General features: G+C 29.5%; 1 protein-coding gene across 1 annotated transcript; it reads left to right on the top strand.

Moving 5' to 3' along the window:
• The first annotated feature begins 3,543 nt into the window (after window positions 1-3,543).
• On the top strand, window positions 3,544-23,561 carry LOC107168186 (uncharacterized). The gene is made up of 5 exons (XM_089219592.1): window positions 3,544-4,486; window positions 12,718-12,785; window positions 17,074-17,382; window positions 20,978-21,421; window positions 22,603-23,561. The coding sequence occupies exons 3-5, from the start codon at window positions 17,074-17,076 to the stop codon at window positions 23,068-23,070; spliced, it is 1,221 nt and encodes a 406-aa protein (XP_089075718.1). The 5' UTR covers window positions 3,544-4,486; window positions 12,718-12,785; the 3' UTR covers window positions 23,071-23,561.
• The last annotated feature ends 753 nt before the right edge of the window (window positions 23,562-24,314 follow it).

Here is a 24,314-nt window from a genome sequence, read left to right as displayed (position 1 = left end):
TAGATAAATAATAGGTACGTTTCACCATTTAAATTGTCCAAACTATAGATAGGATGACTAATTAATGTCTAGTTTATATTACAAATATTACTATATAAATATGGGTGTAAGATAAGAAAGTATTTACATGAAATAAGTACACATAGAATTTACTAAACTATATATTTGTATCTACCTATGTTATTTGTATAGTGTTATTCTTTAAACATTTTTTTTTTTTGAATAAAATCTATAATACTGCCTCTTTTTTTTACCAAGTATTAATATTTTAAAGGAAATATAAGTTTGATCGAAGCGAAAAGTTGTGCGAAATTCAATAAAAATAAACTGCCAAATACTTTGTGTGCCATTAAATTATTTTTGATTGTATTAAACAAAAAAACTTTCATCTCAAACAAAGTCAATCTATATGTATATTTATTATTTATATACCTGTATGAGATATGAAAAACACGCCGTATTAAAGAATTTTTTTCATTTTTTGAATCTCTTTAATTTAGTAACTTGACATTCTGCAGTTGATCTGTAGATTAATATACTATCACACATTCACATATGATATATACGCGTGTCGCCTTCGACCGTCTCCAACACTGCTCGCGTGCAGTACTTGCATCACTATTTATAATAATAATCAATGACAAATCCATAGTTTTAGATTTGAGGGGGGAATTGTTTTCCTTGATTGAAAATGTATTTTAAATGTAATACAATAAGTTTGTATTATTAAGAAAAATTTTAAATTACCAAAAATACGTGCGCACAATTTGTTTTTTAACCATTCAAAATGTATTAAAAGAACGATAATTATCAAATTATTTTGTAGTATAGGTATATTCAAAATTCAGACGGTTTATTTTTAATTACACTAAAACTTGAAAACATAATATAAGGCTCTTTTTAATAGTTTTATAGCAATTTAAAATTACCGGATACATGTTTTTACATTAAGGAATTTTAAGTTTAAATTTCAATGAAATTGGGTATTAGGTATTTAAGTATTTTCTTTTAAAGACTTTTTGTTCATTTGATGTAATTAAAAAAATATTGACTGAAAAACTTTAAAAAAATTTGTTACAAATTGTTAGCTTATATTATTTTGCAATTAACCTATGTATGTTTACGTTGATTAAATAATAAAATAATATAATCAATGAATAAGTTCAACTTATTATATTACTAGGTAATAGAAAAATAAATTATGTAAATAAATTTATAGTTATATAATTATGTTGTAAAATATCTTTAAAGCTAATGAATTTTCTACGCTATAAGAATCGTTTATCACGACCTATACCTGCAATGATTAACCATAGAATTTAAATTAAATGCCTCCATGTTTCATTACTAAAAAATATCAAGATTTTTACTCGAAATCTATAATACTCGACGGAGCGATTTTCAAATGTGTTTAATTATAAATTTTTCCTGTAATCAAATGACTGCAACGATATTGTTTAAGATGTTGTTTAGGTGAAACTCGAAGAACTTCTGAAACTGAGATTTTTTTACTTTTTAGATTTGTGCATATTTCTTATAGCCATGGTCCTCAGTAGTCAGCCGTATTTGTTAATCGTAGAATTAAGAATTAATAATTTAAGAGTAGTTTTCTTATGAACTTTTAAATTGTAATATACTAATGTATAATATGGTATATCTTTTGTCTCGGAACTTTATAGTAAATATATTATGTTACCAGTAATAATGAAAATTCATAAAATAACTGCATTTACTCTAAGATTGCCATGATTTAAAACAATTTATAATTGCCGTAGTCTAAGTCTATTAATAATCTTAATAATTTTATAAACATTGGATCTAGGATTTATGTCAATTGTCTATAAATTATCGTAGTAATGTTACATAGTGAGTTCTATTAATGATTTTAATTTCTCTGCAACTTTTATATTTTTATAAATTATAAAATCTCCGATGTGATAGAGTCAAGAATTGATTGGATCGCCTATATAAACCAGCAGAAACGTATTATAAAATCAGTTTAGCACAAAATGAGGTAACTCTTTGGGTAACAGCAGTCAAAATAATAAATTAATAATTTGCCAATTAAATTTGAATGGTAATTAATTTTATTCTTTCCCCTTTGGCCTTTATCATCACATTGTCTCAAGAGCATCAACCATCGTCATAGCGTCTATTATCTATACTATACTCTATGGTCAGTATTCGTGTTTTTAAGAATTGTATATAATGTCCTGATTCCTGATACATAAAAAAATCGTTTAAATATGTAGTAAATTAATACATATCAGTAGCTAGTTATATGTCTGTGCCAGTATCGGATTTTGGAGACATTGCAAGATGATGCGAGCTACATATAAGTACATTTCTATATTATATGATATAATAATTAATAATATGTTTCACGAGGATAATTTAACTTTGTTTCTCTATTCTCTCTTTCTCTCTCTCGTTGTGCAATTCTTTTCCTTATATTATTATAATATATTATAAAGAACGACAGTTTGACTCGGCGAGTGAGGTGGAATAGCCGTATAAGAGAATATATATGAACGAATTATAAAGGCAGAATGGTAATACGTAATAGCCAATACAACTAAATAAAACTAATATAACTATATTTATCACACACACATACACACGTAATAAGTATAATACAAACATATACATATATGTATACATAATAGATATATTAATATTATACATTAGAGAAAATGACATAAAAATAAGGCCTCGGTGATGATGGATGGGGATGGAAGAGGAGTATGTGGCAAAAATAAAAAAGCTCGTCATTTCAGCGCACCCTATATGTACATATATATAAATATATATATATATATATTTAACACACACGTATGCACATTATATATTACACATACATATACATACGACGTGCATACACATACACTCATTATATATATATATATATATATATTGCCCTCGTGAATGTGTGTATATATTTGTGTATTGTGTGTTTATTACGGCATAAAGTTGGTGTTTGCGAGATCGTGTGTGTGCGGGTGTGCGTGCCGCGTGTGTACACTATATGTGTACATGTAATGTTTGTTTGTTTATTTTTCGTGTACAGAACCGAGGAATTTCGCGGTGGTGAGCGGTGTCGATCGTCGGCGGGCGATGGGGGGGCTCGCTCGACGGCGCGTACGGTGGCGGGGTGGGGGAGGGGGGTTACTGGCGTCCGCGGGGGGGTCGGCGTAGTGCGAGGAGCAGTCGGCGGCGGTGGTGGCGGTGACGGCCGAGCGAGAGGGTACCCCAAACACAACTCATATTTAAATAAACAAACCCTCCGCCGCCACTGCCACGCCGTGCGGTGCAGACCAATTGTACGCTGGGGCCCCGGCACATGACCCCACCCACCCGCAGTCGCCTTTCCACCGTCGCCTCCGCCCTCCGCCGCCGCCCGTCAACTGTGTCATCAACAATTCCATTTTCAAAGTGTTTACTTTGGACTAATGTTCCTCCGGTAGTGGTGCCTCGCCGCCGCCAGTGTTGTGTGTGTATGTTTGTGTATGTGTGTGTGTGTGTGCGTGTGTGTGTGTGAGTGCGTGAGCGTTTAGAGTAGTGTGTTGTTAATGTCGGTAAGAAGACAGAGCCGGTCGGTCGTGTGTATTGGTGGTGCGCTCACAGTAATAATAATATTATAAATCTCCTCGCGTCTTTCACACTCACTCGTCATCGCTCGGTGCCCGCAGACCTCGCTTTGAGCCGAGCACGCGTAACGTTTTAATTTTCACCCGCAGCTATATTATTGTATTAAATTATATTATAAAAAATATTACAGGAAGTACTACGATGGACGTAGGCGACTCGGTTACTTCTATATAACATTGTAATTAATCTAATAAAAATAACCGTATTTTACTTTTCGCATATTCTTCTCGCCTCACGTGTTCTAATCGCAATACACATAATATTATAACATACTCAATACATATCATTATTATACATTTATAAACTTTATGTCAATACATAAATATTATAATAGTACAAATATTTTTACGCGTATGGTACTCGTTTTTTATTAACAGTTTTCAACCGTTTATTTCTATCGATATACTACAGTGGCACGATATACGCGGCGGCTGTCCGAACAACAATAATTATTATTGTTACACGTACGATTCGCGCGCATGTGACCCGCACGCTTGCACCGGTTCGCTCGCGCCGCGAGCACAATCACACCAATATTATACCGACCGGCACCTATACACGACCAGTACTGTAAAATACAGAAGCGCGTGCCGCGGCAGTCGTAGCCGCAACCTAACCGTGTCGTGGCATTACACCGGTGCGTGTGCCGCCGTCACTCTGACCGGCGACGGTTGTTCCGGCACGTTTTTCGCAACACCTATACGACACGCCGGCTGTCGGCCACCGCGACGCGTCCACTGCACCAGTGCCACCGCCACCGACGACGACGCCGCCGCCGCCACCACCAGCACTCGGCGCCCGGGGTGCACCCGCGCCAAAATTTCGAACCCTCCGGCCGGTAAGTGCAAACTCAAAAAATAATATTATAACAACTGGTGTATACCAAAATAATGATCCGCCAATATAATTCCATGAAGGTGCTGTAATTATCGATTACAATGTCACCGTGTAACCGCGTGGTTCACGCAGTGGTCAGAATTTCAGAATTCTCTTGTTATTCCCGAAATCAAACAATATCGCTTTAGGCCAAACGATTTCACTGCTTATCCCTAGGTGTAGTAATTAAACATTTTCAACCAATTGTGGTAACGGGTTAACCACGTACGGTTTACATGAATTACGGAGACGGTAAATACATATATAATAGTATCTACCTTAAACTATTTATATTCGATACCGATAAGTTATATATACCTATATATAGGTATTTAATTTATACGCGGTATCGATATTTTAAGACCTTTTTTTTTTTTTTTTTGTTTGCTCCGACTGTATATTGTTCTTTGGTAGTATAATATTGTAGGTACGGTCGTACGGATTTTGTTTTAGTTTATTCGATCGAAAACGTGCTCTTTAATGACATAATATCTTAAAAAGCTCTCGTTAATGTTTTTCGCGTATATTATATTATATTATTAACTGATCTATTTATAGGTACAGTTTATAATGATATTCAGTGGCGATGATTTCGCTTATTTTTCATCGATGACGTCGGAAATCGCTTATAATTATTAAAGGAAATTCTTCTAACGAATTTGATTAAATGTTTTACGTTAATGCGCAGCGTATAGATATTGAAAATCCTCAGTAGACCTAACCCAACAGGAGACGTTGAGACAATAAATGATTGCTATTGAGAAACAGAATTAATCAGTTTTTTTGGTATTCGAGTATACCTATACAGTATGATAATACATTATTTTATATTATAGAAACACTTTTATATTATTAATATATGTAGCGTATATTAATAGTATATATAACTATTCGTTTGTCCAATGTTTATTTTCAAATATAATTTAATTCATATGTTTTTTCGATCAAATAAAGAACTTATCTTAAAATCAATTTTTTTTAATTCAAAACTTCCATGGTTAATCTATATAACTAAGGATTAGGTTAGATACATTTATCGATTTAGCTGATAGTTCTAACCTTGACATTGTGTTAACAAACGTTTGCAAATTAATAAAGACGATGACGAAATATTTCTCACTCAAGTTCTTCTGATAAAAATTGGTACGTTTTATAGGTATATTATTGTATAATATGTAATACCTAATACCTGTGTAGGTATATACAAAATACCACATTGTTTTAATTTATTATGTACTACCTACCTACTTATAAAGATAATTAATCACAAAAATGTTTATAAATTGTGTATCAACATTTTATTGATCACTTAGTTTTGTAATTTTACACGTATCAATTGGATTTGAATTATAATATATAATACATAATTATAACTATACACGGCTATCGACGAATATATCTTGGTACTCAAGTACTCGATTATTTGTTTCTGTTTTTTTTTAAATAAATATATTTATGTATTTATCTTGACACTATATAACAGATATAGGTATATAAACTCGTACATATAACTATATTATTAATGTATTAAATTGATGTTGATTTTGGTTAATTTTAATATCTTACATGTAATAATTACAAATATTTGATGGACACGTATCAAACCTTATCTCATTTAACTGAAACCAAAAATGAAATAATTAAATGGTGTGATATTTAGTGAATTTAATCTATTTTAACTGTCAGAATTCAGATTATAACCAACGTAAGAATGATCATTATGGACAGGTCGTGCCTTTTGCTGATCATAAGCTTTGCTAAAAATTCTTAAATTCTAAAGATCTTAGAGTTTTAGAGGTACAATCGACTTACAGTTATATATAATGTGCTTTACATACAAATATCATTCAGCAAGTCGCTGTGAATCATTATTATACCTCTTAAAGTGGTCAAATAAGAGTTATATAAGACCCGTATATTTTGCGAATTTGCAGTAGGAGCTACTCGATAAAAACGGACATATAAAAGTATAAAAATATTATTAGAGAACAAAATATGTACATTTATATTTAATTGAGTATTTTTATTAAAACAATGATTGAAAGGCGCCTATAGGTATATAATATACACATTAATTAAAATTAAATTATATGTAAGTAACCGATAAAAATATAATATTGGATTTATGGTTTTGTGATGTTTTTAATTTTAAAGGTTTAGAAAATAATTTAGGGGGAACTATATAATACATCGTATTAAATCCTCCATACAGGCTTCTCTTCCCCATTAATTAAATTTTTTAATTTTACATAATCATTAAATTGTACCTATTATAACAATTTTATAGTCTAAATTCTAAATTCTAGATCATGCGAACCCACGGTTTTTCGAGTGTCTTCAATGTCAAGTAAACGAATGTGCTCTTGGTGATAAGATAACGAACAAATAATAATATTTAACGTTGATAACGAAACCGAAAGTATAATATAATTATACGAAGTTGTTTTATTATAATTCAAAACTATAATATATCTATATTGAATATTTGAATGTTCTATTTTTTTGGATACCTATCATGGAATATGAAGGTAGGTATTGGAATTCGTTTAACTTTGAGTACTTTGACACTAAATTTAGTAGTTCCCAACTAACTAATTTTTAATACAATAATTTATTGATCCTATATTAATCATATTTTTCATGTAAATTATTATAAGCAAAATACTTAATGTAGGTAGACATAAATTTCAAATTACGAATAAAAAATCAATGTTTGCAATAAACTATGATAAAAATACTTATACATATAATATATATTTATTTATTTTGTACAATATATTAGTATTTGCAAATGAAATTTCGATAATTTTTTTGACAATTTGACAATTCTTACAAAGATTAATTTAATTTATATCATCGTGTATTTTATTTGAACATTTTATTATTACTACCAAACTACATGGTTGAGGGTAGTATACAAAATATTATAGCTATAATTTTATTTTAAATTTACATTAAAAAAAAAAAATTAACCAATACAATATATTACATTTATCATAAGAACCTATCTATATTATTAGAATTTCAATTTGAATTAGAATATCCATATTATATATATATGTAATATATTTGTTTTTAACACGTACACCACTGCTATATAAACTCAACAGTATGCACTACAAATATGTGTCTCTTTATTTTAATTTTTATTATTTGGTCTGATATTATATATTTAGCCTGAAAAAACGTGTAAAATATAGTATTTAATTGTACGAAACACAGATTATAATATACAGTTTAATCTTTATAATATTAACTTTAATTGTTATCTTAATTTTTTAATTAATTTTCAATACATTTCTTAAAATCTACATTATATGACATATTATTATAGATAACAAGTAACTACATACGTAATCTTCTAGCGAAAAATATAAGTTGTTTCTACGACCTCTAAACCCGTTTACTGGGTAATAATTTAATTTCGGGGCTTATCATCTAAAATTATATATTATATTTATTTATTTGTTTATCAAACATAAATATTAACACAAATTATAAGCTTAAAATAAAATGCAAATTTTAGAAGTGTTAATTTTCTTCTTTTCTTCAAACATTTTCAGCGTAAATTTGGTTTCTCGCGTTTAACAACCTTTTAAGGCTTCTCACTTTTTTTTTTGCTTTTAAAATAATATAAATTTATTATTATTTTAATGCCTTAATGGTATAACATTAGACACCCACGTATACATGTTTTCGTTTGATAGAATATACGAAGTATTAGTTTCTTTATTTTATTGGTTTTTAATCTTTTTATTCTAATTTAGATTTTAATTATTAAATAATTTGTTCACAACATAGGATAACCAATATATGTATCAAAAATAAAAATTATCTCGTTCAGGTAAAACAATTTTAAAATTATATGATTTAAAATTTAACATAACTGACGGTTTTGGGCAATCCTTATTATTGCCTACTATTAAAATTTCCGTATACAAAGTCTCTGTGGAAAAAAACTAATAATAATCGTATTATATAGAGATTCATTAAATTAATTAAATATATTTTGATTCTATTAACAATATTTTGTTAGACGTTTAATTTTATGAAAATTCATTAAATGGAAGTTTCACTGTATTATTATGTTGTTATAATGTTATTCGTCTCAATTATAATCTTCTAATTTTAAAGGTTTTCACTTTTCCATACAAGAACAAAAATAAAATAATTAATACTCATATTATATATTATATAGTAATTTAGTATCGTGTATATATAATATATATGTATATTTTTTATTTTATGTGTGTGTTTTTAATTTTATTACCTACTTTTCAAATGTATAATATAATTTAAGCTTTTTTTGATGACGTAAAACAAATTTATGTCTTATTATAAAGGTTGAAAAAACCTATTCCAAGTGCCCTGCAATCGTAAAAATTATAAGCAACAAATTATAACTTTGTTAGTACCTATAGTTACCTACAATATTTTATAGAATAACTTGGTTATTCATATTTTTCACAACTTACGTATCCATATTTGTGAACTATACCTATTGCTTGTAAGTTGTAATAATTAATTTAACATTTATAATTTCCCCAATAATATAAAATAATGAAAATCGTTATCTTTCAAAAGGCTTTTTTTAATTGAAATAAATCTTCAATCTATACAAATTCTTTGTAAAATGAGTAGGTTTGATAAGTGACAAATAAAAGTCAAAACATAAATCGTGTGATTAGGGGAGATACCCAGTGGTAACACACTATAATGTGACAGTAATAACAATGATAATTTTTAAATTTTAAAAGGTATTACCTGGTAGCAACATCCAGTACTTATTCAGCTCGCTTACTGAAGAATACGATCTCTACACTATTGCCTTTTACGGTGCCATTCAAAAGATTTAACTATATAAATATACAATATTACAATATATTGTATGTTAACAATAAAAGTATATTAACGTCAAATATCATACTATGTATTAGTTTATATATATATTTACTACTTTTATCCGGGTTTTTTAAGATATATATATATACTCATAATAAGTACCTATAGTTTTTTAACTATGTCTAATATCCATAATTCTCTATATCTAAATACATATTATTGTTTATAATTTATCAAATTTAATTTTTGTGCTACACATTGGCCATTGCCCATTTTAATTTCAAAAGTATTTACTATAGAAGTTAAAAAAATGTTTTAAAGAAACATGTGCTCTTGACATTATATGAACTTTATAACTTAAATATTATTGTTTATATTATTTTTTGTTTATTCTATCCTGGGTAAAAATAACTTGTATAAAAAATATTTTACTTGTGAACTAGACGTTTATGTGATATTTGTATATCAATCTCATAATTACAACCATAACATTTTTTCTGACATCATCTTTTTTTAGTTACAATAAAAACAAAAATCTAACTTTCAATAATAAAAATAAACATTTCTTGAACAGATGCAATTTAAAAATAATAATATAATACTTGGCTCAAAACTGTATTGTCTAATTCATTGTCACAAAATATAATTAAATAACTTAGGTAACAATATTTGCATCAGTGTTAAAAGAACAAAATCATTCAAGTTAAAAGTACTGTTATAGTATTAGGTACCAATATGTACTACAAAATATAACACTAATATCCCAATATACCATAATAGGCAATCAATATAAACAATTACAAATTGTACTAACTATATATTAACTATTATATGTATAATACCATACGTCTGAACGTTCATAGTAACTATATTGTTGATATTATATTACAGTAAATTATATAGTAAATATATTACGATCATAAACTTATTTACATCATTAAATGTAACAAAAAATACTAACTGAAATTAATTTAGTCAGTACTCTGCAGCAGGCGCCAGGCACCTATTAATTGTAAATATGCTTCGTTGTATTAAATATGCTGTATTTAATAATTAACTTAATAATAATTAATTAAATTGGAGCTATGCCGTATGTGTAGCTATATGTAAAATAATTTCAACGCGAATCAGTCAATGCATGTCTCTAAACAGTAAATATTTGTATAACACATAAAATTCAGTTATTTTCCTTTGTAAAATTGTATAAAGTAACATTAAAAAATCTATAATAAATTAATAACTTTTGCTGTCGAAGTCTGAAACGAAAAATAATATTTTTAAATCAAAACATTAAAATCGATAATTGAAAAACTTCGATAAAATTCTTTTACAATTTTGTTTATAATATAATATGGAATATAATTATTATATCATTATACAAGTTTATAAATGTATAATAATTATACTTATGTATGTAAAATATTTATATGATAAGATTATTTTACTTATTATTATCGCCTTTGTAATTATTAATTATTTATACAAGTATATAATTTATACAATTATTAAGATTTTGTTTACCTATATACATATTAATAAAATTCGTGTTAACATAATCGGCCTGTATAGTCCATATAATGTATATATAATATTATACTTTAGTCTTTAAGTGTATATTATAGCCATAGCACATGAGGTGCTATATAGGTAGGTATTTGTCAATATATGTGTTGATGTTGATGTTCACAATGTTCACATGTGCATATTCTATAGGTAATAATAATATACAATCTACAGTATTTATTTATAATTCGTCATTATACAAGTGTTTTATGTTTCACTGTCCGGCTTTATTCCACTGTTAAAAATGTAATTATTAATACGATCTGCATTATGAACATTAAAAATAAAATTGAATTACGGCGGCGTGCACTTTTTGATTCATAACTATGTATTATTGGGATGATCAAGACTTTTGGTGAAAATTCGTGTCTATTGCTTTAATAGTTAATAGTTTGAAAACAGTTCGACATGAAAAGTATAGTATAGGTATAGCAGCCAGTAGGTATAGTAATATGTTATGAATTATGATATAATATATTTATAACTCTTGTTTGAAAATGTATTAAAATTATTTTATCTTAGCTATAAGTATTACACATACACATAGGTACTATATTATTATACATTCATATACATCGTACAGCTTTTATAATCTTTACATATTATTATATGTATATCTATTTAGTATTTTAGTAAACCTAATATATAAAAAAAATGTAACATTATCCGAACCACCATAATTGTTTTAAATACTTATAATAACAATATTTTATCATCAGTTAGGTACCACTTATAAAACTAATAATAATAAGCATTTTACCAATACTGCCTAAAATGCGTTTATATACTCTTATATCGAACCTATTCATCAGAATATTATGTTGACGATTGTTATTCACATATCGAAAACTATCGACGTACCTATGCATGTATAATATATATATACACATCACACACCTGTGGGATATGCCGGTGGAGAGGCTTGGAGTCAACGATTCGAGTCTACATATATTATTATATCCTATCTAAAAACATATTATTCATTGTTTTTTTTTCCTAATATGTATTTTTTCGCCAATGGCGTTCGAATTTTTAACCACAGAATTATTAATGAAAATACAACGCACCACCGGTATATACAGTGATCGTTACTTTTGATTATTGTTTTACAAATAGGTTCGGCGATTTCGGTACGCGATCGAATGTTTTCGAATAAATTGTTTATGAAAAAACATAAATAATTACATTATTTATTATTATTTCGTGTGGTCGAGCGTGTGTTATTTTTTATTATGATTATTTTTTTATTCACAAATGCATCAACGGCACATTTGTCAACAGCGTCTGTCTTTTATCGCGTATTGAAAAATATTAAACAATAACAATTATTCCCAACGTGTGGGTGGGGTTAAAGAGGGAAGAAGGGGGAACATGGCACACACGACCACTGTGTAAATCGTTATCGTGAATAGATTAAATAACAATTTATTACGTTTGTCATATTATGTAGTAGTAAAAATAATAATAATAATAATAATAGTAATAATAATAAAATAAAATAAAACCCAACGTCTATATAACGACTATAAATTAGATATTGCACTGGTGTTGTTATGAATTATTGTTACTATAATAATAATTAATATTGATGGAAGTCATATGGTATTTTAATAAATAACATAAAGTATTAATTTCATTTTGTTCTTTTTCCTTCATAGTTTGTTATTAAAAAACGTATAACAAACATGATGTTAAAAAAAAAAAAACTAAGAAATAAATGCACAATTTATTACTGTATTATATCGGATGCTATATATCTACAATAGATATTTTAATTTATTTTTCCAGAATAGCTGAGTAGTCCTACAAGTGTTTGATCAATCGGACGGCATCTTGGAGACTGCAGCTTGGTATCGGTAAGTTTGGATATTATATTTTTTAACGGACAGACCAAGTCACATAAATATCACAACATTTTCTAAATTAAAAGAATTTTTAATTGAAAAAAAAGAGATTTTATCTTTCTGAAGTCAATATCGGTTGTCTTCTCTCTCTCTTTCTCTCTCATGCACACTTTCTTGAATAATTTTAAATAAGATGAGACCGCATCACCAACCTAACAAATGCGTTTAATCCGCTTTAGAGCGATATATATTTCAACAACCTAAAAATGCTCAATACAATGTTTGTTTCTACTAAATATTAGTATTGGATTAAGTATGCAGCATAAACAATAAATATCAACAGTTCTAAAAGAAAACAACTTTACGTAACCATATCTTATCTATAATAGGGCGGGGTAAACTTGACAACTGATTGATGACAACCCAAACCTTTTTATTGTATAATATTTATAAAATTTTAATGAAATCATGCCATTTATTTCGCCACCTAGCACTTATAGCTATTACACGAGTATATGCATTAAACAGTTAGGGGGGGGGGGAAAGTGACCGGGTCTTAACATATTTATTCATTTTAATGTAACATACTAACATGTAAACAATTATAACTCAAGTATGTGGTAAACTTGCTGCTTTTAGAATCATTTACCTCGAGAGAAATCTCAATCATTATTATAATTTAAAAAAAATCTCATATATATTTTTATATAATACGAAGTATTTCGATAAATATTGAATATATTTTATTTTGTAATAAAATATTGTTTTTTATTGTTATTAATGTTATTATATTTACTATATTTTTTCTTAATAAAATATAATATTTTCTGTTTTGTAAATATTTCATTGTATTTTAAATTCTAATCGAAGCGATGAATAATAGATTTAACGATGATGTGTTTTTTTGTCCGAAGGTTACTGACACCTTTTATACCAGAAACAATACTGTTTTAATGTACAATATTGTGGGTGGTTTTAGGCTAATGCGCCTAATTGAGTCTATATAGTATATACTTAAAAACGTCATAATCAAAAAAATACTCAATACTTACTAATCAAAATAATCAAGAAAAAATTGTTTTTTAGAAATTAGAAACCGGGGATCAGTATACAGGGTGATTCTTTTATCATTGAACACTCATTATTTAAAAAAGCATTTACTTTTTTCAAAATATTTTTTTACATAGTTTCAAGTTGTTTAAAAACCAACGTTTTTATTAAAAAAATATTTTTTTTAAATATTTTTTATCCTTATCATTTTTTAAGTTTTTTACTTTTTTGAATGACAACATAGAGTTTTAATATCATATTCCAAAGCAGAATATTTTTCTAATTATTTTGATACGTAAAAATCGAATTTTGGACGAGTAGTTTATGAGTTATAAGTATTTTAAGTTTTGATTGGCGGAGTGGTGTGGTACGGGGTTACCCCGCAAAATGTTTGTCCACTACTCCGCTTGTCTAAACTTAAAATACTTATAACTCATAAACTACTCGTCCAAAATTCGATTTTTACGTATCAAAATACTAAGAAAAATATTCTGCTTAGGAATATGAAATTAAAACTCTAGGTTGTCATTCAAAAAAGTAAAAAACTTAAAAAAATATAAGGATAAAAAATATTAAAAAACATAATTTTTTAATAAAAACGTTGTTTTTTTAACAACATGAAACTCTGTAAAAAAATATTTTCAAAAACATTGATACTTTTTGAAATAATGAGTGTTCAATGATAAAAGAATCACCCGGTACACTGGTACCCGTAGTTCATCTTAATGTCTCCACTTTATTCAATATTGCACCGAAGACTCAGAACTGTAGACTCTATTGTAGTGGTGTATTGGAAATGAAGGTGGCAACTGGCAGATTTTGGTTTTTATGATGGTTTCAAAGTGAGGTGCTTAATAATCCCCCCCCCCCCCCGACGCCACATCTGAACATTTTGGATACGCCACGTTTTCACGTACGTGAAGTTGGCACCCCGACTTTGTCATATCGTCCCCAAACCAATACCATATTTTTGCAAATAATTTGCAACAATTTGCAACACCAGAAAAAAAATTTGCAACATAGTTTTACAACCCCCACAATAAAACATGTTTCGGGGTGCCAAGTTCACGTTGGCACCCCGACTTTGTCGTATCGTCCCCAAACCAATATCATATTTTTGCAAATAATTTGGAACAATTTGCAACACAGAAAAAAAAATTTGCAACACATTTTTTTACGCCAAGAAAAATAAAATTCGTTCGGGGTGCCAAATTCACGTTGCACCCCGACTTTGTCGTATCGTCCCCAAACCAATATCATATTTTTGTAAATAATTTGCAACAATTTGCAACACAGAAAAAAAATTTTGCAACACATTTTTTGCGCAAGGATGTGTACTTACTAAATTTTTGTTTTTTCTTATTGAAATGCCTTATGTAGAGGTTTGAAAGTTAGTAATTTCCTGTATAAGTATAATAAGTTCCACTGCTGTAAAATATAGGTAGATGCATATAGCTTGTATCAATCTATAAATAAAATATTCTAAGTATATGGGTTACACACAATAATCTTAATTTCAATTTTAAAATTTATTTGATTTAAACATAAATTTTATAAAAAAAACAACTTAAATTTAGTTTTTTCATGTGTAGGTACTTAAAATAAAAAATTAACACAGCTTTGTATGATTCTTATTGAAGTTTGAATTATATACAATATGTTAAGAATCTATTGTACTTAATTTATATAATATAAAATAATTTTGTTTAAAAGTCTGTTTAAAATATTAAAAATATTAAAAATAATAAATGTTAGTTGTTGACAATTAAAATATGATAAACATTTTATTATTTTACAAATAGTTACTTTAATATTAATCATGTTTTATGTAAATCAGCATATGTGGTTTAACAAACTTGTTTTTGGGCCTCGGTGAATTTATTGATTTTCCTTTGAAGATCATTATGATTTTCCCAAGTGTCTCCTCTTTTTATGTAAGACACATAGTGATCATTACCATATGCTATAACGCCATAGAAGTTAAATCTAAAAATATAATTGTTGCAAATATTTGCAAAAATATGATATTGGTTTGGGGACGATACGACAAAGTCGGGGTGCAACGTGAATTTGGCACCCCGAACGAATTTTATTTTTCTTGGCGTAAAAAAATGTGTTGCAAATTTTTTTTTTTGTGTTGCAAATTGTTGCAAATTAATTGCAAAAGTATGATATTGGTTTGGGGACAATACGACAAAGTCGGGGTGCAACGTGAATTTGGCACCCCGAACAAATTTTATTTTTCTTGGCGTAAAAAAATGTGTTGCAAATTTTTTTTTCTGTGTTGCAAATTGTTGCAAATTATTTGCAAAAATATGATATTGGTTTGGGGACGATACGACAAAGTCGGGGTGCCAAGTTCACGTTGGCACCCCGAAACATGTTTTATTGTGGGGGTTGTAAAACTATGTTGCAAATTTTTTTTCTGGTGTTGCAAATTGTTGCAAATTATTTGCAAAAATATGGTATTGGTTTGGGGACGATACGACAAAGTCGGGGTGCCAACTTCACGGCGGTCACGTTTTCAGTGCTCTATTACAATGGTTTAACAATTGCCTTATACGGCGTTAAATCTTTTTTTTTATAATTTCATTTTTAAAATATTTAAAACAACCATTATCCAGAATATTATTAATTATTATAAACGCTGGTGTTCGGGTGGATGTAAATATAGTTTTGATAATAATTATTGACTAATTTTTAACGACTATGTACCGCAGCATATAGTATAATGTACATAATTATCTGAAAGTAAAGTATATTCTTCTTGTGATTAAGCCTTGGAGTTTAACTGAATAAAATATATTTCATATAGGTAGGTACTTCACATTTTCAAAACATTGATACGATGTATGAATTTAGATACATTTATAAACCATTATTAATACGCTCAATAATAATTATGTGACAAATTGGTATATACTTGAAAGTTTATTTACGTTTAATTATCAGTTTTCTTTTTACTTAAAATAATCGGATAGAAAATCCTTGCCATTGAATACTTAAGGATTAACCAATGGGAGTATCTTTTGCAGAGCATGTGTTATTATGACATCGGACGTCGATTAATATTACATTTACATTCGCTCTACGATCAATATATGTTTCTGGCCAGTCTGCGACGTCACTCTATATTTAGTTGTCATTCATATATTTTAATATTGTCGATCAAAACTGCAGTCGTTCACTCCGATGACTGCAGCGATGACACAAACGACGTGTGTTACTGACATGTATAAAATTGTTGCAGATGAACCGCGGGGGCCAACTCCATTCACCGGAACATCCAAGCCGTACCGTAGCCGCAGTGGACAGCATGAAGAACGAAGAGCCGACCATACCGAGTCATCAACAGCAGCGTAACATGTTGGCCGAGGCGATAGCGTCGCTGCCTCCTGTGCCGCAGAACTTGTCAGCCATCGCCCTGTTCCATCAGTTACCGATACTGTACCAGCAACACTACCAGCACATGTTGCAGTCTCGTATCCTGCCCTACCTACAAGAATCGCTGAGGTTGCAGAGCTCCGTAAACTATGTGGATAAACCACAGATGCCGACGGTAATAGTCTATAATATTATTTCATGATTCGCTGACCCATAAACGTTAACTTTGTTTTTACACGATATTGATAATTTTAAAGTTTAACAATGTGGGTGTGCCAAAACCATCTCACACCCACACCATCTTGCAAGTCTTCCAGCGTCCAGTCCATCACTCTTCGCCTAGTCACCCCCCTGGTTGTAATTTGACTCATAATTTGGTTAATGGCATAAAGATTTAAAAATTGAAACTACAGTTCACCAACTAATCAACAGTTGCTACGATAGCTGGTGCCTGGTGGCTGGTTTCACCATAAAAACTTCAACACCGTCCAAACTCTATAACTTCACATCTACACATATTCACATCCTGTCACCTCAAACGGAACTGGTGCCGTGATCTCCTAAATTAGTGGTGGTATGAATGTATGATTAAACAAACAACATCTATCCTAAAGGGTTATATCAATATGGATGGCTTCCTTCATACTGTTTTCTTCTATGAAGCTATTCATTATTCAATTTAATGATAATCTTATTTACTCATTGGGTTTAAAACACATATTCCACAAAAACAATTAATTAAAAAGTTTATTTTGTAGATTTTCGTGATATTAATAATTATTAATGATAGGTAATGATCATTTTTAGGCTTTAAGTTTTTTTTAATTACGTTTACTCTATTGAAACGAATGAGTATAAAATAGTTAACATAAAAAATGTGTTAACAGTGATGACAACAATCTAATAATTTATATTCACTATTCACATGAAAATGTCATTAAACATTTTCTAAAATGATTTAGACTAATTTTATGGGCAGTGTCCAGAGATAATATTTTTATTCTATAATTAGGATTTATTGGTATAAATAATTTACATACCTATGTAACTACTGATAGAACTTTTAAGACTTTATTGATATTACAAAACAACTTAGAGTATCTATATGTCCACGTCCTGCACTTAATCGTAACGTGTTGAGTGCATCGTACGCATATATCATATTAATACTATATTAAGATAATTAAAATAATATATATTTTTTTAATACGATTACTAATCTTTTACGTACTAATAAAGCCTTTTAATAAACAAACTAAAATAAACCAAGTATAAATAACTTTTAAAAACCATAAAAAACGGATTTAATTGAACACATAGTAGGTACATTATATAATTATATTACTACTTATAGGTGATGATAAAATTGTTTCATAAATAAATAGTATAATATTCTTCATATTACATACTATAATAAATGATGTTTAACTATTTAATTCTAACTTCTTATTAATTAGTTATTGATCCGACATAGTTATGTTGATATTACAACTTACTGACAAAAATTGACACACTGAAACATTCAATATAGCATTTATATATTTTTGGCGATTTAGAGCCTTTTATGTTTTTATTTTTAACAAATAATTTTAGATTATTAACAAATGCATATACCTATTATTGGTTTCATAATTCATACAGTTGAATAATGACAATATTATGTGTGTTATTTTTTCGAATTATAATAATTTTCTATACATATTGATAATATAAAAATATTTAGAGGTTTTAAACGATTTATAGGCTTTTGACATTTTACGATTTTCTGATTTTTTGTGTTTATAAGTGTTTTTAAACATGTTTAGGCTCGGTCAAAATCAAAATTGAAATGCTGAAAATTTAATACATTTACATATATTCTATTATATAAATTTAAATATATTTGAAATTTGAAATACATTAAAACAATATATTTTAATTAGTGTATGAAGTTTAAGTTTTGAAAAAAAATCTTCAAAATAATGAAATTATTATTGTTATTTTCAAATATTTTCTAATATAATCTAAAAAACTTGTGTATAATACAAAATTCTATACATTTTACATAAATTATTGTTCTTAAAAAAACTTAGAAGCCTTAAAAATACACATGCACAATTTTTCGTATACGTTTCCAGTTCAAATTTCAATGAGATTGGTTATTATTTAAACAAAAAATTATAATCTTAGCTATTTTATTAAGACACAAAAAAATATTATTTGAGAAATTTCCACTACATACATCCTTATTTTTACTATACATAATGAATAATGACATTTTTTTCAAAATACATAGATTTATTTTAAGCTGTTTTCACCATTACCTATTCACACAGTTTAATTATATACAACTGTAGTTTATTAGTTTATACTTGACTTTTATTGAATAACATAATATTATAATTATTTCTGTCTATTATTATAACATATACACATGATTTGTTTTCGGCAAAAAGTTGTTCAACTTACGGTATAGGTACCTACTGTGTATTAGGTATTATACCTATCCATTACCTATATAGAAAAATGAATTTTTAATAGAATTATTCAATAATAAACTTGTTTCATTATATGAAAATAGACTGACTGACAATGATTTATCATTGAATGCAAAAGTTACAGCAAGGTACGTATATTACAGTGTTTAAGTAGCCTATATAGGTACTCAACGGCACCTTCTATATAATTTCAAACAGATTAATTCTGCAGATTTTTTAAAGATGCGTCTTGTCACGATGAAACCTATAATTATCTAAAAATTGATATCGAATTTTTTATACTATACTTTTTTATTCCCATTTTAAATTATATTTTAAACGTGAAAAATGTACGCGATGATTAGAGCCCAAAAGTTCTTAAAGCATTATATTGCCATACAAATTAATAACTGTCAGTTTAAATCGTTCATTTGATTTTACTACTAGCCTATAGTATCTCATTTGCACATTTCTAGAATCATTCATCATCAACTATTTATTTTCAATGTCATCGCTTAAAATAAATGTCGATGGTCAAAAAGACGTAATCAAATTTTCTTTACTATTGATAATGGCAGAGCTGTACGTCTACGTCTTATAATGTTGAGAAGACCGAGGCAACTATGTAACATCCTTAAAAAGGATTTAATTTACGACGCAATGCACTCACTATAAGAGTCTCATCATAAGAAATCTTATATCAAAAATCAAGATACACATTTCAAATACACAACAGATAAAAATATATCTTAACTTTTAACAGTTTCGACTGTTCTATAAATAGGTTATTTATAGAGTGTAATCGTAAAAGTTTGTAGGTATTATATGAATAATTATATGATGTATATTTTACAAATTAAACGTTACATAATTATGTGATACTATAGGTGATGTTTTTTACATCTAATTATTTATCTTCTACCAATAAATTAGAAGAATTTGAATATCATATCCTATAGTTTTGTATATTATACACTATAATATATTATCTTATTATTTATTGTACTGGTGCCTAACAATTATATTTAAAAAATGTCTCTGTTATCGTATACTGCACGCAATAAATTATCTAGTATATTTTTATGATGACCCTAACTGTTGTAATATATTTAAAAAAAAAATAATTAATCTAACCTCTAATATAGTCTTAAAATCATATTTTTGAATTGCAGCAGCCCCTGCCAACCAACACAATGGTAAAATATAATAATTATTGTTACAGCATTTAATACATAAGTAATAATAATAATAACAACAGCAATAATAATAATAACAATAATAACAATAATAATAATAATAATTTGTTTGTTGTAGGTGCCGATCAGCCTGTTCAACCAACCCGCCGAACAGAACGCGGCGGCCGCGGCAGCTGTAGCCGCTGCGGACATTGCGGCCGTCGGTTGCAACGAGAAACCGCCTTACTCGTATATAGCGCTCATCGCCATGGCCATCACGTCCACACCCAACCAGCGGATGACGCTTAGCGAGATATACAACTACATTACGGACAAGTTCCCGTATTACCGGCGCAACAGGCAGGGCTGGCAGAACTCGATCAGGCACAACCTGAGCCTGAACGACTGTTTCATCAAGATCCCGAGAGGCCGAACCGGCATGGACGACAACATGGGCGGCGGCAAGGGCAGCTACTGGACGCTGGACCCGGTGGCCGCGGCCGACATGTTCGAGCGGGGCAACTACAGGCGGAGGCGGATGCGCCGGCACAGACCGTACCAGCAGCCAAATCACCACCAGTCGGTAAGTCTCATCGATCGTTGTGGAAAATCACAACGTAAAATCTACACATATGACATATATGATTATCATTCAATTTTATCTGTATATATTTAACATTAGGTATATAAAGCGGTAAACATTTATTTCATGTAGTGGATGATCTATGTTCTCTGTATAAGGTATAACTACTTAACCGTTTCTAAAAATGTTTTCACTAAATATGAATATTAATATAGCTATTACATTAACTCCGTGTCAGAGTGTAACGCGTGTACCTATAGTAATTAATTTCATATGCTATATATTATTATATCTATAGTGTAAGTTTCTTTTTATATTATATATTCGGGAAAATTTCAGAAACTGCTGGCTTTTTATACAAGTTGGTTTTTGTGTAGATAATTTTTTGAAAACAAACATGGGCATGGTTGTGTGTGTGTGTGAAATTTTTCAATTTAGGTTGATCACGCATGCATTTCGTTTCTGCTCACGAAAATGGAATGTTTTTTTTTCTGTTTATAAGTTTTCTATTGATTGCATAAATAATGGTATCACTTTTTTTCTAACAGATTTCATAACGCTTTGTTTATAATTATAACCATTTAAAGTAGAAAAGCAAATCAACAATAAAAATTTTAAAAAAATTATTAAATTCCTAACAAAACTGCTATTTACTCCAAAAAAATATATATGATTCCTTGTTTCAGAAGAAAAGTATTTAATAGCATACTAAGCTTTATTCATTTAATTTATTGTTTCTCATTAAAATGCATAACGCAAAATGCAATGCCCACATAATCGGAGATTATTGACTCAAAAAATACTTCATCTAAATCATAAACCAAAAAATATATCCATATTATGAGATCACGCAATATCAATATTTTCAATTTTATATGGCTTCCATTTCCAAAATGCAGTTTAATTTTAGTACAATATAGCCCTTACCTAGCATATTATAACTTGGGAAATTGTAGATAAGTCGTAGGAATATGTAAAAATGTGTTTTAAATTCCATCCAAATCTCCTACTAACCTACAGTCGTATATAGGCGTCTAAAATTGTTTAAGACCTTGCACGGTGTAAGTTGTACGTCTTATAAAAATATATCTATAACTCGTTTAATGTTTACACCACTATGGAGTATGGTTTGTTTGTATGTATGTATTTTTTTAAATAAAATAAATACGTTCTTCTCGCAGAACCAACAGGACATCAAGTCGCTGCTTCAACAACAGCAACAGCCGCTGGCCAGTCCTCACCACCACCACCACCACTTCTCGTTGTACCCCGAGTTCCAGTTGACCGGCAGGAACGCCGTGGCCGTTGCCGCCGCGGCCGAGTCGTTGGCGGACAAGCAGCACGCGGCGGTCGCCGCCGCGGACACGGTGTCCTCGCACAACCTGGCGTTCCATATCGAGAACCTGATACAGAAGAAGCACCGCAGCGCCGAGATGTCACAGGAAGAGATCGTGTCGTCCAGCGGCGTGCACAACAACAACAACGATCTGCAGCAATACGCGGCCGGCGACGACCACCAACACCACAATCACCGCCACCACCAGCCGCCGTTGGCGCAGCACGCGGTCGAGTCCAAGCCCAAATTGATAATCATCAACGACGAGGACGACAGCAACGTCAGTGGCGGCAGTGGCGGGAGACGCTGCTAAGTCGCCGCCGCGACCGTCACGCACACAATCAATAATCGTAATATTATTATTATAACGCGTCGAGATAATATTATAATATATCGAAATGTAAGACGAGTACATTTTGCACGCTCGCACTCGACGTAAAGTCAGCCGTTTACTCGTGTGCCCGCGTGTGTGTTATAGTAAAAGTATATACCTACGTATATGAAATATATACCTACTTACCGGTTACCGAGTATATGACGATGATATTATTATACTTGCAGCGCGACGAAGTAGGTAACCTGCCTACCCCTTCGACCGACAGTGTGTGTGCGCGCGTGTTTGAGTGTAGGTACGAGTTGTGTTCTTCACGACGCACTAGCGTATATATAGAAACGCAGCATCGCCCGAACGAGAAGTATTAATTTCATTTTCGAAAATATACAAAACTTGTACATATCTATAATTACCTATCTATATTATATGATTATTATTATATTATTATAATTACTGTGCTACTATAATAATTGTTTGCTTTTTTATTTTTTTGTTTTTTGACAATTTTATATTATTTTCAACACGACGACGGTTCTATTATGTTTGCAGACTTACAGTGCCTACCTATTGTACCAACCGCGATTTAAAATAACTATTTATTGCCTTTAATCGTGGTACCTACCTACATGGCTATACATGTATACATAATGTACAGTTGAGTCTCAATCATAGGCGCAAATAGAGGGGGCTAAGAGGGTATAAGCACAGAATAGATTAAATGGTATAAGCACCCCAAATAATGTTCGTGTTTATGTATCAAAAACTTTTCCTTACAAAAAAATAAAAACAAAAATGAGAAATTACATGGCTTAAATATCCTTAGTCTCAATAACTCGAATCTCTAGAGGTATAAAAATAATTTTGAATTGTATATTCTGCTAGATGTATAGGTACATAGGCGGCACTTGGTAGAAACTTATGTGGGTGCAAACGTTTATGGTAATAACATTCACAAATCCATAGGGAAGTTGCCCCCCAGTACCCCCTAATATATAACTATTACTACAACAAATTTAGTTCAAAAAAATCTTTATAAATAACTATTAATTAGGTCTCTGTATTTCAAATATGTACATGAATATGTAAAAATATTATTAAAAAAACAACTTTTTATTTTGACATAAACAATATGATCTATTTTGAACCATATCGTTATCTAGTGACGAATTAGCTTCCTGCATTATTTAATTATTATTATTATTTTAACATTTAATCACGGACTA

This window comes from Diuraphis noxia, unplaced genomic scaffold, assembly GCF_037042655.1.
Source record: "Diuraphis noxia isolate RWA-SAM2 unplaced genomic scaffold, SU_Dnox_SAM2 contig0002, whole genome shotgun sequence".
Taxonomy (NCBI): Eukaryota; Metazoa; Arthropoda; class Insecta; order Hemiptera; family Aphididae; genus Diuraphis; species Diuraphis noxia.
Note: the sequence above shows the minus strand (reverse complement) of the source record. Positions and strands in the feature narration are given on the sequence as shown.

Bases quoted from the DNA above. Each gene is read 5' to 3' on its own strand.
- LOC107168186 (XM_089219592.1), top strand. From the start codon at position 17,074: ATGAACCGCGGGGGCCAACTCCATTCACCGGAACATCCAAGCCGTACC. The intron at 17,383-20,977 runs GTAATAGTCTAT...TGTTTGTTGTAG, and splicing joins ATAAACCACAGATGCCGACG to GTGCCGATCAGCCTGTTCAA. The intron at 21,422-22,602 runs GTAAGTCTCATC...TTCTTCTCGCAG, and splicing joins AGCCAAATCACCACCAGTCG to AACCAACAGGACATCAAGTC.